The sequence below is a fragment of the Chroicocephalus ridibundus genome, chromosome 9 (genome assembly GCF_963924245.1).
Source record: "Chroicocephalus ridibundus chromosome 9, bChrRid1.1, whole genome shotgun sequence".
NCBI classification, from domain to species: Eukaryota; Metazoa; Chordata; class Aves; order Charadriiformes; family Laridae; genus Chroicocephalus; species Chroicocephalus ridibundus.
This window is the reverse complement of record NC_086292.1, coordinates 4,934,591-4,950,229: the sequence shown is the minus strand read 5'-3', so window position 1 is coordinate 4,950,229 and position 15,639 is coordinate 4,934,591. Positions and strand designations below refer to the sequence as shown.

The following is a 15,639-nucleotide window of genomic DNA, read 5'->3' as shown; positions in this document are numbered from 1 at the left end:
GTGACCCCCTGATGGCAAACACAATGCCATCTCCTCTGCCAGGCTGCTCTTCTATCTGCCTGCTGGGGCAAAGTCCATGTGTGGACTGGGGGACCTGGTTCTTCACCATCCCCTTGGTGGTACCGTTTGCATGGAGGGGGGGGACCTGCAGCAGTAATTCCCCCTCGATGAAACGTGAAGAGGCTCCGGCATGGGTGGGTGAGGCAGAAACAATCGGGGTAATTGAGCTGGTCGCTGCTTCTCATTGCACACCAACGTGTTTACCTTCCAGGAGCTGGAGGCTTTTTGCTCTGGTTCAGCAGTGGCCACATAATCCGGATTCCTCAGCTAAATTCCTGCTGTTTCTTTGAGATCTGTGGCTGCTGTTTTAATTGCCTAGAGCTGTGGGCCAGACACAGGACCCTTGTTGCACAAAATCAGCTCCCATGAATGATGCTGTTGTGCGTATGTCTCTGAGTTTCTCTTTTCCTCACTCTCGCCCTCCTCCCTTGGAAGCTGGGGAATTCAGTATTGGTGAAATCCTGCCTGCTGGACTCGTGCAGCTGGCGGCACCGGCTCCATCTGCCATTTTGTGTGTGCCAGTTAACTTCTTTCCCCCAGTTTTCCTCTTGTAAACAAGGATATTGAAGCCATCCTTATCCTCTTGGCTGGAGCCAGCTTGCTCCCTTGGCGCTGGTGCTGACCCTGTGCCGAGACCTGTGCTGCAGCATCCCCGCGGTGCCAGAGGCGTCCTAGGAGAGGCCAGGGCTGGCTCTTGGCCCCTTCCTCCTCCTTGGCTTCCCGCTGTTGAGCCTGACCTCCTCGCAGGAGGGGTGCAGTGAGGGTGGGCTGGGGTCAGGGTGGATGGGGTGAAGGCGGTTGCTGGGTTATCTGAGCTGCAGAGCCGTCCTGAAGTGGGCACGAGAGGAGGAGCAGGCAGCTCCTCTCCCGCTTGCCGTTATAGAATCCTGGAATGGTTCGGGTTGGAAGGGACCTTAAAGATCATACAGTCCCACCCCCCTGCCCTGGGCAGGGACACCTCCCACCAGACCAGGTTGCTCCAAGCCCCGTCCAACCTGGCCTTGAACCCCTCCAGGGATGGGGCAGCCACAGCTTCTCTGGGCAACCTGGGCCAGGGGCTCACCACCCTCACAGCAAAGAATTCCTTCCTAATATCCAATCTGAATCTACCTTCCTTCAGTTTAAAGCCGTTACCCCTCATCCCATCACTACACTCCCTGATCCAGAATCCCTCCCTGTCCTTCCTATAGGCCCCCTTTAGGTTCTGGAAGGGGCTCTAAGGTCTCCCCGGAGCCTTCTCTTCTCCAGGCTGAGCCCCCCCAGCTCTCTCAGCCTGTCCTCACAGCAGAGGGGCTCCAGCCCTCTGAGCATCTCCGTGGCCTCCTCTGGACTCGCTCCAACAGGTCCATGTCCTTCTTGTGGTGAGGGCTCCAGAGCTGGACGCAGTACTCCAGGTGGGGTCTCTCCAGAGCGGAGCAGAGGGGTGGAATCACCTCCCTCCACCTGCTGGCAATACTTCTTTTGATGCAGCCCAGGATGCGGTTGGCTCTCTGGGCTGCAAGCTCATGTTGCTGGCTCATGTTGAGCTTCTCATCCACCAGGGTCTTGAGCAGGATACTCAATGCCAAATTGAGTTTATGGGTATCCTTCTTTATGAATAACACCCCGGTACCCTGCACACATCCATGTAAGGGTACAAACCCACCTGCGCTGCTGCAGCGAGACCCCCCAGCAGGACCCGCTGGGTGGGGGGGGTGTTGCCGCTTGCAGGTGTGTGGGGGGATGCTCTGCTTGGCGTGGGGCTCCTCGTGGGGGTTTTACCGGGGACCCGGAGGTCCCAAGGGCTGCGGTGGCAGCAGTGTGGGTGGCTGCTTTCATAGCTGGGGATTGAGAAAAGCGAACAAGCGTTCCGCGTTGGGTGGCTGGAGGGAGAAATAAATCGGGCAGCCCAAGGTGGGAGAGGGCGGCAAGGGCAGGCTGGGCCCCGCTCTGACACGGGGTTAGACCTGGATGAAGATGGTTCACGTGAAAATGTCACGGGCTTCTCCTGCTCTTCATCCGTGGCAGTGGAAAACCATGAAACGGGAATAACACTTGCACCAGCAGAGGAAGAGTCCCCCGAGCATGTGCTTGTGAATAGATTTACCCCAGAACACCCACTTCTGGTTTGTTCCTTTCTGTGGTCGGTTTTTATTTATACACCTGAAAGAAAAGTTAACATTTTTGGTTTTGCCTCCTGTTTATGTTGGTTGTTGGAAAAAGAGAAGCAGATAATGGCCATCTCGGGGCTGCTCAGGATGTGTTTGTTCGCTGTGGGGGCGTGGGTTTTCCTTTCGCGGTGGGTGGTCAGCTGGAGAAAAGATGCTTTTCCTATGGATCCATGTGATATTTTTTTTTTCCCTGCTTTAAGTCGTTTTGCTTGCTTTGCTCTGACTTTTCCAGGCTGTTTTCATTTGGCCGGGGGGGGGGGTGTTGCGTGCCGTGGCCAGCAGAGGGCGCCCGTTCCTACTCCGCTGCCGTGGTTGGGGCGGGGGGGTGGTGGTGTGGGGGGGGGGGTCACGCGTGGGGGATGCGCTGCCGGTGGCCGGGGCGGTGCGGGGGCTTTGGGTGCCTTATGGCAAATGGCTGGTGAATTTTACAGAAAACTGCCAGTGACGGACCCGCCTGTCCATCTCCCCATTTCCCCCCACCCGGGGGCTAATCCCTCAGAGGGGTCGCAGGTCTGATGGGACCCGATCAGAGGCTGCAGCAGAACAGAGAGGGGGGACGCCTTTGCCTCTTCAAGCTCCTATCAGCTGAGCCTGGCTTTCCTTCTGGAGCCTAGGGAAGCCCCTCGGGGGTGGAAGCATCCCCTTGCCCCCCCCCAGGCTCGACGAGATACGACACGGGTGTCCGCGTGCCCTTTACATCTGGAGGTGCTCTGTCCTGGGCTGCTGGGGAGTGTTTAATCCGGGGAACTGCGCATCCAGCCCAAATAATCGGTCTTTTTCAGCGTCAGTGCTGTCTGAGCTCCCCAGCCCCGGCAGAGGTGTTCAGCGTGTGTCCCTCAGCGCGATGTATCCCTCAAAAAGAGCCTTCGTCCGTAGCTGCCGTGTGGCCCGGCCGATTTTCCCTCTGGCCCTCGTCCAGAGCAGGGAAGGGTTTTGAGCGCTGGCAGGCGAGGAGGCAGCGACGGGCGGCAGAAGTCAGGCTGCAGAGCGGGCAGCACGGACAGATTTACCCGAAAATGCCTTGACCTCAGGTCTGCGGCACGGGCTGGGCCATGTCTGCACGTGCTGCTCTTTACAGGTAGGATCAGGATTTAATCCCGCTTTCCCCGGGTGCCTGTGGCTGAGATGGCTCCGCTCGCTCAGCCCTGTTTGGGTGCGTTGGGGTGAGCGCAGCTCTTCTGAGGTCCCATTTACGGTCCCCTCTAAGGACCTGGCCAAGGTTATTCCTTTGAACCCATTACCGGAGCTTTCCTGGGTTTAGGTCTGGGTGTCCCAAGCAGCCGGGTGCCCCCTACCTCCCCTGCTAGGAGGAGGAGGAGGCAGCTCCCCAGCCTGTTCAACCTTCCTGACGTTTTTTTCTAGTATTCAGCCAGCCCAAAACGGTCTTTGTTGGATTTTTTTCCTATTCTTTCTCAGCGATGCCCTCTGGGCCACCTAAACCAGCCCCTTTCCGCTGGCTGTGTGGTTATCGGGGGGCCGGGCAGGGCACCTCCAGCCCCCCGGGGTGTGCTTTGGCCGGCAGCCCCAGTTCCTCCCTGCCCTTCCTGGGTGGGCAGCGTGCTCCAGGCTCTTCATCCCTCATCCCTCTGCTCGGCAGCTCCTCCGCGGGCAGCGTTAACCCCTGTTGCTGGGCGCCCCGAGCGAGGATGCGCGTGTGCACACGCGTACACTGGCTGCCTTGTGCAGGCGGCGGGGCAGCCCGAAGGCGAGCCGGCGGCCGGCGCTCCGCCATTCCTCGGCAATACGCTGGCAACTATTAATATCGCCGGGTGTGAATGCGGCCCATTCATGGGGCGGCACGGGGGGAGCATGCGGTATGCGCGATTTCTGCTCCTCCCAGCATCCGCCCTGGCAGCGCGGCCTCGGCTTTCCTGGTGTGAGCAGGGTCCGCGTGGGACCGGCCGCTTTGGTCCTGCCCTCTTTGCCGCCTGTTTATAGCTCAGCGTCTCCGGGAGATTTCCTGCCTCTCTGCCCCCACACCCTCCCCGTTCCCGCTTTGCATGAGGAAATGAGTGGAAAATGCTTGAAATCCTTCTCTGAGCGGAGTGATTTTTCCACTGGCCATCACCGTGGCGCTGGGGCCGCCCGGGCACTGGTGCCTGGCTCTGTCCCACTGCGGTGCCGGGTGGGAGCCGAGCCCCAGGCGAGCCCGTGGCAGCAGAAAGCGTTGTGAGCTCTGCCCTTACCATGCTCCTCACTCTGGGAACGGTGCCACGTCTTTCCCTTTCTGTCCCTTTCCCACTTACGTGGCCAGAAATATCCATCCCGGCTGTCCCCTGGGACGCTGGCTCGGTGGTCAGCACCCTGTGGCTTTGCACTCATTGTCCGTTTCCAGAGGTTTTGCTCCCGCTCCATCCCTTTCTGTCACCCTCCCCAGCTCCTGGGGAGCAGCGCTTCGTGGATGTTGGTACTTCTGGGGGTCAAGTCTCATCTGGGTTCCTGATACTGCCCCCCCACACACGCACTCTGACCCCTCCAGCTCTTCAGCGGGGTGCTTGCTGCCTCCATCACTCCTTTGTTGTACTGGCCTTCCACTGATCCCCACCAGTGCAGATCAACAGCTGCTCCCTTCGCCATGCCTGACCGCGGGGGTGGCACCAGCTGCTTGCTCTCCAGCAAGCCCTCGGTGCCCCCCCACCCACCCACCCCCCCTCCCCGGTCCCTGCCTGGCGAGAGGCTCCCTCGCACAAAGCTGTATGAAGACTTTCCAGTCAACAACGGCCGCATTGAGAGGCTTGTTGCTGAGAGCCCCTTCCTCCAGGGCTGTAGCCACGGGCGGCTGGTTGAGGGGCTGCAGCGGGAGTGGGGGGGGGGGCAGAGGCAGAGGCAGTCCGGAGACTGGTGGGAGGAGGGTCAGGAGCTTGGGGCTGGGGAAGGAAGGAAGGCGATGTGCATCAAAAGCCTCTCAGACTGTGAAAACAATGGAAAAAAAATCCTCCATTTTTTCCCTTGATCCTCACATGTTATGGTGCTTGGGCAACCATCTAACTGATAATTTCAAGAGAAAAGCTGGTTTTTGGCCTCCCTGCAATGTACCTGGTCTCCCCCCTGCTTTTCTGGTCATCCCACCCCAAATTGTTGCCTGTCTTCTGTTGCATCTGTGCCCTGTGTGGTCGCCGTCAAGCCCGTTGCCCAGTGTCCCGTTTTCTGTCTCACACTCTGCCTCCTCCCTGCTTCTCCTTCCATGCTCAGGCTGGTGCTTCCTGACCTCCAGCCTTTTTTTGCCTCCCTTTTCTCACCAAAAAATTCCTCCTTCGAGTCCACTTTAAACACTGTTTTTTTCTCTTAGCCCCTCTATCCCAGACCCTGTCTCCCACTTTCTTTTTCACCTTCTTGTAAACAGCCTCTGGCTGGTTCCATCTGACATGACACGGGTCTGGGATCCAGGTTGTGAGACAGGACATGGAGAGGGTCTTCCTCACCCTGTGCTGTCGGAGGAGTAACTACCAAACAAGAAAATCCCCTGCAGCGTGAGGGGGATTTTGGGGAAACAAGTCCCATAGGAGCAGCCTCTCTGCTCCTCTCGGTGTCCTGCTGAGGCTGGCACCCCTGCTTTTGCCACTTGCTTGGTTTGATGGGCATGGAGATAGCCAGGCATCTGTCCAAAAACTATCCTGGGGCTTGTCTTTGGGGGGGAAAACAGCCCGAGAGACCCTCATGCATGCTGAGCCCAGTGGGGGACATTGCAGCTGCTTGGTGTCCCCGTCCTGGAGCCCCCGAGCTCATGATCCGGCGCGTTCACAGCGAAGCCGGGGCTGGGACAGTTGGTGCTGCCGGTCTGGAAGCGGAGGGGGGGAGATGGCTGGACGGAGGGGGGGCCGGGTGCGGCGTGGAGGTGCACTGGGGGCCATAGCCGGGGTCTGGGACGGTGCTGGGTTCCACACGCGTGGTGACAACCCCTTCCCTTGGCTGCAGCCGACGTGGCTCCGCGGTTTGGCTTGTCCCTGCGGCGACAACAGCCCTGGGGACCAGCGCTTCGGTCCCCCTTGGCTCCGGGGCGCCGCCGGGTGCTGCTGAGCCGGGCTGTCCCTGGCGGGGCGCCGGTCCCTGCGACAGCCGGGGGCGCTCGGGGGGAGCCGGGGGCGGCGGGGCGGGAGAGGGGCGGGCGGCGGGCGGGCCCCGGGGGCGGCGGGCGGAGCGGAGCGGAGCGGGGCGGGCCGGGCCCCCCGCCGCAACCCCGCACCTGCCGCCGCGATCACACCGACAACGGCCGGAGCCGCGGCTGGCACCGGCCCGAGCCCGCCCGCTGCCCGCGGCGGCGCTGGGGCTCAGGGGTCCTCCATACCACCCCCCCACACACACCATCTTCCTCCTCCTCCTCCTCCTCCTCCTCCTCTTCCTCCTCCGCTCGGCGGGACCTGGCCGTTCCCCCCCGGTTCGGACGGAGGCGCAGCAGAGCCTGAAGGTAAATCAGAAACCTGCGGTTGTGCGGGGCAGTGTGTGTGTGTGTGTGTGTCTGTGTGTGTGTGTGTGTGTGTGTGTGTGTGTGTGTGTGGAGGGCTGAGGGGAGAAGAGAGGGCAGATTTCGGAAGATAGCGTGAAGCGCGGCTCCGGAGGATGCTGCTCAGGCCACGCTGACGGATAGAGCTGCTTCCAGTGGCAGGAAAATGCTGTCAGGTGGGTTATCTCTTGTTCGGCACCGGTTATCTGTGTGTGCTGATAGACACGGTGCCGGGACGAGGCGGCTGCTGCTGTAGCCGGGGAGGAGGAGGAGGAGGAGAAGCTTGGAGCTGGTACAGGTTTCCTGACATACTCAAGCTGTTACTGGATCCCCGTCATTCCCGGGCTGAGTCACGGCAGCGCGTGGGACGAAAGGCCACCGGCTCCTTCCATTGGAGTTGCCCGGTTCGGCGGGTGAGGCTGCCTGGCTCCTTTCTGCGTCCGACCTGTTCGCTGCCGGCAGAGCCATCGCTAAACTCCCAGGGGGATGCGAATGGGCTGGCCGCAGGTTTTGGACTGCGTAGATTTTCTCAGGGCTCCTTTCAGTCCTCCTCTAGCTGGGATTACTGACGATTAAATCAGTGGCTGGAAAAGCACAGATTTGCCATCTGATCCAGAGAGCCAGTGAGTTCATGGAAAAACCGTGTTGATGTCACAAGGCTTCGGATCCGGCCCTTGCGTTATAGCAGGGGGAGGCTGGACTCGGCGTTCTGGCTTTTGGCACCACGGGCACGTGTTTCCAGCTCATCGTCTCTTTTGGAGACCTTTGTCTTTGGTAGAAACAGATGGGGTTTGCAGTGCGTGCGTGGTTTGTCACGTCGTGAAGTAGCAGTAATCTGTCAGAGCGTGCTGCCAAGGTGAGCGGCTGTTTTTTCAGGGACTGTTTGATGGCGGCTAACTTAAACACCAGCTCTTTGTGTGTTTGATTTTGTGGTTTGTATTTGGAACGGCTCCTCGGTGCAGAGGGCAGAGGAGCTGCCTCTTTTAAAGACCCTGGTACGGTCCCAGGATGTCAGAGCACGTATCGTGACGTTATTGGCAGAAGTCTGTATTCTTTTCCTTGTGCATATTTGAATTCTTATCAATGGATGTGCTTTTTTTTTTTTTTCCTCTGTTTACATTTTAACTGGAACACGGTTAAGAGAGGTAGCAGCGCTGCTGGAGCAGGCGCAGCAGCCCCTCGCTGCTCTCCTCGCAGTGAGCCGGGCAGCTCAAACCCTGTCAGCCTCACTCCATTCTCATAGGGGAAAAAAATCAGCTCCCACCCTCACGCCAAAAGCTCATCCGTAATTTCCCTGTGTGACAAAACATCACGTCCCAGTGCAGAGCAGGTATCAAGCCTGGCTTCTGAGGAGGTGCTCACATTCACCTCGCGTACTTGCGCTTCCTCTGAGAAATACTTTTCTAATAAACGCCCGACTGAATAAATCCAGTCGTCCTTCTGCTAAGCATTCCTTGCCTGCATTGCCCCAGATGTCCAAACCTGAGCCTATATGTGGGACAGGCTGCCAGCAATTCAGTTTCGTAAGAGGACAAAATATGGTTGTGCCTCAGGGCACTTCAGTACTTCCCCTTGGTTTTTGTACTAATTTCAAAAAGATTTGCAGGTTCTCAAAGTCAATTGGAGGCCAGCAGGGGAAAGAAAGGTTGCCCTTTCCCTGAGGGCGTAGCAGAGGTTGCTGCGTGACTTTGCAGCCAAGGAACAAGCTGACCAGCGCGGACGGAGCCCAGCCCGGAGCCCTGCAGGCACTGCGGGTGCTGCTGAGGGCAGGTTGCCTGTCCCCTCCGTGTCCCAGCGGAGCCTGGTGGCAGCAGCAGCTGCCCCGGCTTCACTCTGCTGGAGAACAGGGTAAATCATCCCCCGGTAGAGAGGAGAACCGAGTCTCCTTCCTTACACTGGGTCATTCTTTTGAGAGCCCGAGACAAGGGTTTGCAGATTTGAATTTGCACTTTGCATGCTTTTCGGAAGGGCTCTTGCATTCAGATATATGTGGGAGTTTAACATTCCGAGTATCGGCAGCGGGGCTGTGGAGGCAGGAAGGGCCTCCCGGTGGGATGGGGAGCTGGGGAGGGTCCTGCGGGACCCCTGCCCTGCTCCAGGGCTCATCTCCCCGGCCCAGCGCCGCATCACGTATCATGGGTACCTTCTTCCATCTCCGCCAGCCTGATAACGGAGACGTTGCTCCATCCCTCTGCCCACTGGATTTGGTGAAACGTGTTGCCAGAGCCCGGGGATGAAAACTGAGCTGGTTCTTGTGGGTGTGAAAGGCTTTCAGGGGCAGCATGCGAGCTGCAAAGGCTGGGATGCCGTTGCTCATGCCAGGCCTCCCATCCCACACCGTGCCCATGCTGGTCCTGCGGCAGCGAGCAGAGCCACCCGGAGCATCAACACCCCGAACCGTGCTGTCGGCACTGCCGGGGGCGAGCTGAGGTGGGAGCTGAGGCATCTGTGGCAGTGGGGACGTCTGCCTGGAATTCGGGTCTTCTCGTTTCTCAACTTTCCTTCATCCGTGTGCTCTTCCAGCTGCACAGGGAAGCCCGAGGGAGGTGTTCAGTTGGATTTAGCGCTGGAAGGAAGGCCGTGCTGGAAAGCATCCAGAGCCTCCCCGGGGCCGGTGGCCAGGGCTGGTGCGGAGGAGCCGTTGGTCGCCCTTTGTGCCGAGCTCCCGCACGCTCCGGAGAGGTCCGTCAGCGGCGGCAGCAACGCGTGGCCACATTCCAGCAAGGCCGGGGGTCTCCCGCCCGGTTAATGATTGAGCCACAATAACCCTTCTTGTGCGAGCCTTTCTGAAAGTCACCTCCGGATAATTATATTAACTTTTCCAGGCTGCCGGGGCTGGGCACAGAAATTTAAAGAGACAAGATCTTTTCCTGCATTTCATTTCCTACAAATTAATTTTTAGGCGCAGGAAGCGATGGCTTGCTGGTTTTCGTTGTCTCAGTTTGCTTTCTGGTGAATTTGGCAGTTTGTTTGCACGGTTCTGCACCAGGGACCGTGGGAGGTGCAGACTGGTGCTGGCCTCGCGCTGCCCTGCTCCGTGCTCGTCCCTCCTCTGCCCGGTCCTCCCCTGGGGGTGACAGTGGATGCCAACCCCGGGATGCGGGTCCCAGGGGTCTCGGGGCATCCAGCCCCCGTCCCTGGTTGCTCGGCTGTGATGCCCGCGGGCGGGTGGCTTGCCAACCCGCTGCTCTTCCCTCTGCCGCTGGGTTAATAATCGACAGGGTCGCTGTGCCACGTGGGCACGCTCGCCCGGCGGCAGAGCTGTTTGTCGAGCTACTGGAAGGATCCCTTATCAGAAAAGGGCACTTGTCACCCAGTGCCAGTTACAGGCGGAGTAAACGTTAACGGCTGGCACTGGGAGCGGGCATTCACAAGCGCAGCAGCTTGGGGTCCTGGGGGGGCTCAGCCGCTTCGTATCCCACTGCATGAGGACACGTTGCCAGCTTGAATCCCTTGCGCTGTCCCGTGGCCCAACCAGCCATCCCCGTCTGTGGCTTCCCCAGTGTCCATCTCGCAGGTCCCACCGAGATGTCCTGGTCTGTGGCACGGATTGCTGCCGCTGCTCAGGGGGAGCTCTGGGCTACCAAAATCTATTGGCCAGGAGGGTTAGCCTGCAGTTTGGTGTCACACCTCGTCTATGTGAGATGCCAGCTGGTCCCTAGCAGAGTCTCTTCCAGCCGGGTCTGGCAGTCGTGCGGGGTTTGGGAGCTAAGCCAGCAGGAAAACGCCTGCTGCCACGACTGCCATTGCTGCGCTCGGTGCAGGGAAGGCAGCGGGACCTTGGGCGGTCATTGGGGTGGATATAACGTCTGCCATTTCCTTGCCCCACCGTCTGTCTGATGTGACGGGAATGCCCAGGCTGATGGGGTGGTCAGGATGACGCCCAGGAGGGCAGCACGGTGCCAGCATCTGGATTTCCATGGACCCTGCAGCCGAGGCTTGGGCCTCCCGTTACTTAATTGGGAGCAGGAACTCGTCGGCTCCTCCCGGGATGGCACGCCGCTGAACCCAAGGGGCCCAGCGCTCCGGAGCCCGGGTGTGCCGGGGGATTTCCTGCCCTTTATCTGGGAGCGAAAAAGCATCTGACTGCAACATGTGCAGGCAACAGGGTCTGCAGAGAGCCTGCGCTTCCCGGGGCGGTCACAGGCTCCCTGCGCCCTGTGGGAGCTGGCTTTGATGCCCCTGCGTGCAAAGCTCGTTGGGGCACTAATGATTAATGCCACTATTTAAGGAAGGCGGCTGCGCTCGCGGGAGCGTGTGCTGGGTGGCAGCAGGACAGGGAGCTTCCGACCTTTGCGAAGGTGCACGATGGGGTTTTCTATTCTCTTTTCCACCACACACCCCCTCCCGCCATGAGTTTTACAAGAATATTTTCACTGCTGTCAAGGGCACAAGTTCAGTTTCTGAATGCCCTTTTGTCTGGCACGGCGCAAGAGGAGTCACGCTCTCCCCCCGTTCCTTCTAGGAACGGCAAAAAACACGCTTCCGCCGCACCCCCTCGCCGGGTGCTGCTGCTGCCGTGTGTTTTGGGGGGGGGCGGGGGGAGACGACGAGGTCAAACCGGCAGCCCCACAGCAGGCTGCCAGCCGGGAACCGGGCGTTTGTGGAGCCGGGGCAGTGAATCTGCAGGTGTGGAGGCATCCGTCCCTGAGCGGCGAGCCTCCCCTGCGACTGCGGGCTGCGCAGGGGTGAAGCTCAGGGACCAGGGGACTTGCCCCCCTTCTGTCCCCTTGCCATGCCATCGGGGACACAGGGGTGGCTGGCAGCTCAGCCTGGGGCTGGGGGATGACACGCAGGCAGAGACGACAAGAAAGAGCCTTTAAAGAAAAAAAAGGACTTAAAAAAAAAAAGGGCTGGAGAGAAGGAGGCTTTGCTGCAAGCGGTGGGCTAAAGGCTGGGCTTGGGGGCAGCAGGTCAGGCTGCGGCGGGGGGAGGTGGAGCGGTTCCCGGGGCTGCAGGTGGAGGTTGGCTCGGGGAGGGGCTGGCGTGGGGCGGCCGGGGGTCCATTCCCTCTGCTGTGCCCAGCGAAACTGGAAGTGGCCATGGGCTGTGGCAGGCAGAGGTGTCACGAGGCTGTGGGACAGGGATGCTCAGCGGTGACTCAGAACGCACTTGACCTCGCTTCATCAGTGTCATTGGGCAAGAGCGGGACGGCTGGGCAGTCAGGGCCGGCGTTTTGGCTCCGTTTTCCCAGGCAGAGCATTGCCCCACGGCCACTGTTCCCCTTCCTGAGCAAACCTCACGGGGAGGCTGTCCCTGGTGCGAGCCACCGGTGGGAGCATCCCAGGCGTGGGCACGCACCGGCCTTAATGGCTGGGCTGGACATGGACTTTGTGTGATTTCTCCTGGGGTGAAGCCCTGGGAGCTATGGTGGTGTCTCAGGAGTATCAAGAATTTAGGAAGCAGTAGTTCTCCCCTAGTTAAAAATAATGGGCTTTTAAACAAAACAAAACAAAAAAGGTTTGAAGGACCTAAGCATGCCTGAGATTGTGTATATGAGAAGACAGATCATCAGTACCTGCTGTGTGCCGGGGTGTCCCATTGCCCTGCTCAGGTCCCCTCCCATTCCCCTCCATCCCAGCGAGCCTTCTCCGGCTCATGGGAGACTAAACGTGTGCTTGATGGGCCGTGGCAAAGCCCATGTGTCCTTAGCAGCGTTTTCTCTCCTCCGTCTTGTTTCATTCAGCATCCTCGCGCCCATCTCCAGATCTTTTCGTCTTCCATTACAAATGTTTCAGATCCTAGTCTTTTGTTGCTGATTTGGAGTAGGGAGCGTTTCTTGCCGGACAGTCATATGGCCTCATAAGTGTCTGTGGCGCATAAATGTTCTCCGCCTACAGCCCAGCTCAGCAGCGGCTGTCTGGGAATCGCAGAGGAAGGTACCAGTGCGCCTGCTGTTTGTCTTCCTGGGGCCCCATCCCATCAGGAGGACGGATGAGCGGTGCCCATCCTGTAACAGGACTGGTACCGTGACCAGAGGGCTGCAGAAATGAAGCTCAAGTCCAAATAAATGATTTACAAGTGCTGCTGTGCGCTTGGTGCAGGGTGTGCTCTGCCAGCGCGGGTGCTGGGACGCCGGGGACGTGGGGCCAAGCGGGTAGGGAAGGGGCAGCATCCCAAATCCCCGCGGGCAGCAGTCAGGGCTGTCGGCCAACACCGCTCCTCCCCATCGCTGAAGGCTGAGGGGGGTGAAACCCCGGCTGCCGTGGTGCTGCCGGCAGCGGTGACAGGTTTAGAGGTGCTTTTATTGTCCCGGTAAAACGTGTTCCAGGCGCAGTGCAGCAGCGGTGGAAGCCCTCGGGGCTCCTCTGGCTTGTCCGGCCGGGGCTGTGCCCCGAGCACATCCCTCTGTGCGCTTCACATCGCTGCGGACTTCAGCTGCTGGGGATGGCCACCCTCAAAAGTGCCACCGTCAGCTGGACGGGACATCTGCTGGGTCTGCTGCATGATTTGCTCTTCCTTAACGCCTTCCATGTGGGCATCTCCAGAGGCTTTAGATACCAAAATGCTTACTTGGTCACGGGATTTCCTTGCACAGCCTGTCTCAGCAGAGCCAGAGGAACAAGACTGCTCACTTGGACCTTGCTTGGCTGTTTGCAGAAGTGTCCTTTGACTACAGAGCTCTCCAAAGCACTTGTTGGAGACACTTGTTTGGTGTCCTGTCACTCCAGGACAACTGCCAGGCTCTCCTGCAGGGATCAGGGCTGCTGATGCCGGATACCTCGATACACAAGGCAAAAAAACACGGACAGAGCAGAAATTGTCTCTCTTCTCGGGAGGCAGGCGTGATCTCCTGCTCAACCCTTGGCTTTTGCTGCGGACAGGCTCTTGCTTTCCAGCCAAACGGGAGGCTGACCCCGCTGCTTTCCTTTCCCACGCCCAGGGCCCGCACACACCTCTGCAGCACGACTTTTCCAGTGCTGCTGCTCTTAAAAGAAAAAAAACCGAAACAAAAAAAACCACCAAAAAAATAAAAAGCAACAAGTATTTTAGGCATTTTGCAGCAGCAGCTGAATTGTATCAAACTGCTTTGTGCATCTGAGACTTAAAGCCCTGAGTATACATTTTTGAAGGGGCACGTTTCGGGAGGCGTTGCGGTCCGGTGACAAGGGAAGTGATTTTTTGTGACTTCAGGGAGCTGAGCTCTTGTGCTCTTGGCTTTGCTCCTGTCTCCGCTTCAGGAGAGACTTCGCCTCAGCTTTCTCCTCTGTAGAAGAGAGAGAACAGAACTGCCTTCTCTGTAGATAGTTTGTGACCTGTGAACGCAGGGGGACATTACTGAATCCTGCTACCAAGTTTTATTTATTGGTCCTGCCCCATTACCGTTCCTCTCCAGCAGCCCTGGCAGTGCCTGTGCCCACGGCAGTGCCCGTGCCACCGCGTGGGTCGGAGGGCTCTCCTGGGATGCCAGATGCTCCATCGGCTGCCTGGGGTCCCCAGGAGGGACCGGGGCGGGGGGTGAGCTCTCCCCTCCCCGCGCTGGGCTGCTTGCTTTGGAGCCTCCTTGACCGACTGTTTCGAGACAGCTGCCTCTCCGTGTCTTGGATTTCCTGGATTTCTTCTCGTTTTTCTTTCTCGTGTTTGGTGTTAGGGATGTCGGTATGAAACCAGCGTTTGTCCTTCTTAAGCCTCCATATGTCGCTTTGCTCCCAGTCTGGCTGCTGGGTTTGGGGGCTGGCGTTGCCGGGGGGGGGTTGCGGGCTGGCCCGGGTCACGCCACTTTACCTTTGTCATTGCTGCTTTCTAACGGCGGTTTGTTTCCACGTGGGGACTCCATCCCTGCCCGCTGCGGGAAGCTCGGGAAACGCATTTCTGGCTGCGGGACGGCACAGCACACCTCCTTAAGGAGCATCGTAGGTGGGACGAGGTGGGACTAACGCACCCCACCGGAGGGCTCTTGGAGAAGGGGTCGGGGTGGGGAGGGGGAGGCGTGGGTGCAGCCCCCATCCCCAGCCTCCCCAGCTGCACGGGGCGATGCAGGACCTCAAGTAACACGAACAACCATGCGAGTTCCTCCTCTGCCCGGCGGCTTGGGGAGTGGAGCCGTTTACCCAAAATTAAGAGCAGGTCCCAGGCTGTGAGCCTGTTTTGAGGGTTCAGGGCTTTCCTTATCACAAAGAGAGTTTGAGTTTGGATTATGGATTTTGGACCATTTTTGCTCGAGAGCCGGTGATGGTGCAAGGACACAGGGACCTCTGGCAGGAGGCTCCTCTCACATCACCTCGAGACTCCCTGAGGGTCTGAGGCATGTGGGTGGCTGAGTTTGCAGCAGGGACTGAAAGGGTTAAAGCTCCTTTGCAGTGCGGATTTTAAAAAAAAAAAAAGCCATTTCCTTCATGTCCAGAGACAGTTTATTTTCTGGGCATTCTTCGGGACTCAGGGAGGTGCCTTTTCTTTAAGGCATTTCCTGTAAGCAAGTTTATATTTGGACTGGGGAGGGTGGGGAGAGGAGGTGGGTGCTGGGGAGGGGTCCGGCGGCCCCAGCAGAGTGACCTCAGCTTTTGGCTCCTTGTCCTAAATTGTTCGAGGGAGCAGCTGCAGGAGCCATGGCCGCGGGACCGGCGGCCGTCAGAGTGGGTCGGGGACCCCGGGGTGTCAGGGACCCGAAACACCCTTTTGCACAGACGGGTCAGAGCAAACAGGAGGGTGTGAAGCTGTCGGTAGCCCTGATTTACATTAAAGCCTCTGTGTTTAAAAACAGGAGCAAAATCCCGTTACCAAGCCCTTTGCAATCCCTCCCCGCCTTGTTCCTGTGCCTGGGTTGCCCCCTTGGCGTGTTTGGGAGCCGTGGGCCAGTGGCCAGGGTGGGCGCACGGTGTTCCTCTGCAAAATGGAGTGACCGTGCAGGGGGGTGATCTGCTGCGGGCTGTCCTCATGGGTGCCGTGCCGCGCCGTGCCGTGCCGTGCCACCCTGGCCACTGTGATGTGGCTGAACCACAGGGTGATGTACCCAGCAGGGGCTGGCTGCTCGCCTCCGCTCGCCGGGCG

General features: G+C 59.1%; 1 protein-coding gene across 4 annotated transcripts in view; it reads left to right on the top strand.

Annotated features, from left to right (window-relative positions):
• STARD8 (StAR related lipid transfer domain containing 8) overlaps positions 1-15,639 on the top strand; it is an 86,639-nt gene that overhangs the window by 29,470 nt on the left and 41,530 nt on the right. Inside the window, exon 1 of one of the 4 annotated variants that reach the window (XM_063345982.1) lies at positions 6,362-6,615. The exons of 2 other annotated variants lie outside the window; for them this stretch is intronic. Coding sequence is in view for 1 of the 2 variants with exons in the window: in XM_063345980.1 (XP_063202050.1) it covers positions 6,818-6,827 (10 nt within the window). In the remaining variant the exon portion in view is untranslated. Of the gene's footprint in view, positions 1-6,361; positions 6,616-6,745; positions 6,828-15,639 lie in introns of those variants that run through there. One more of the 4 variants, XM_063345980.1, reaches the window with a different exon arrangement.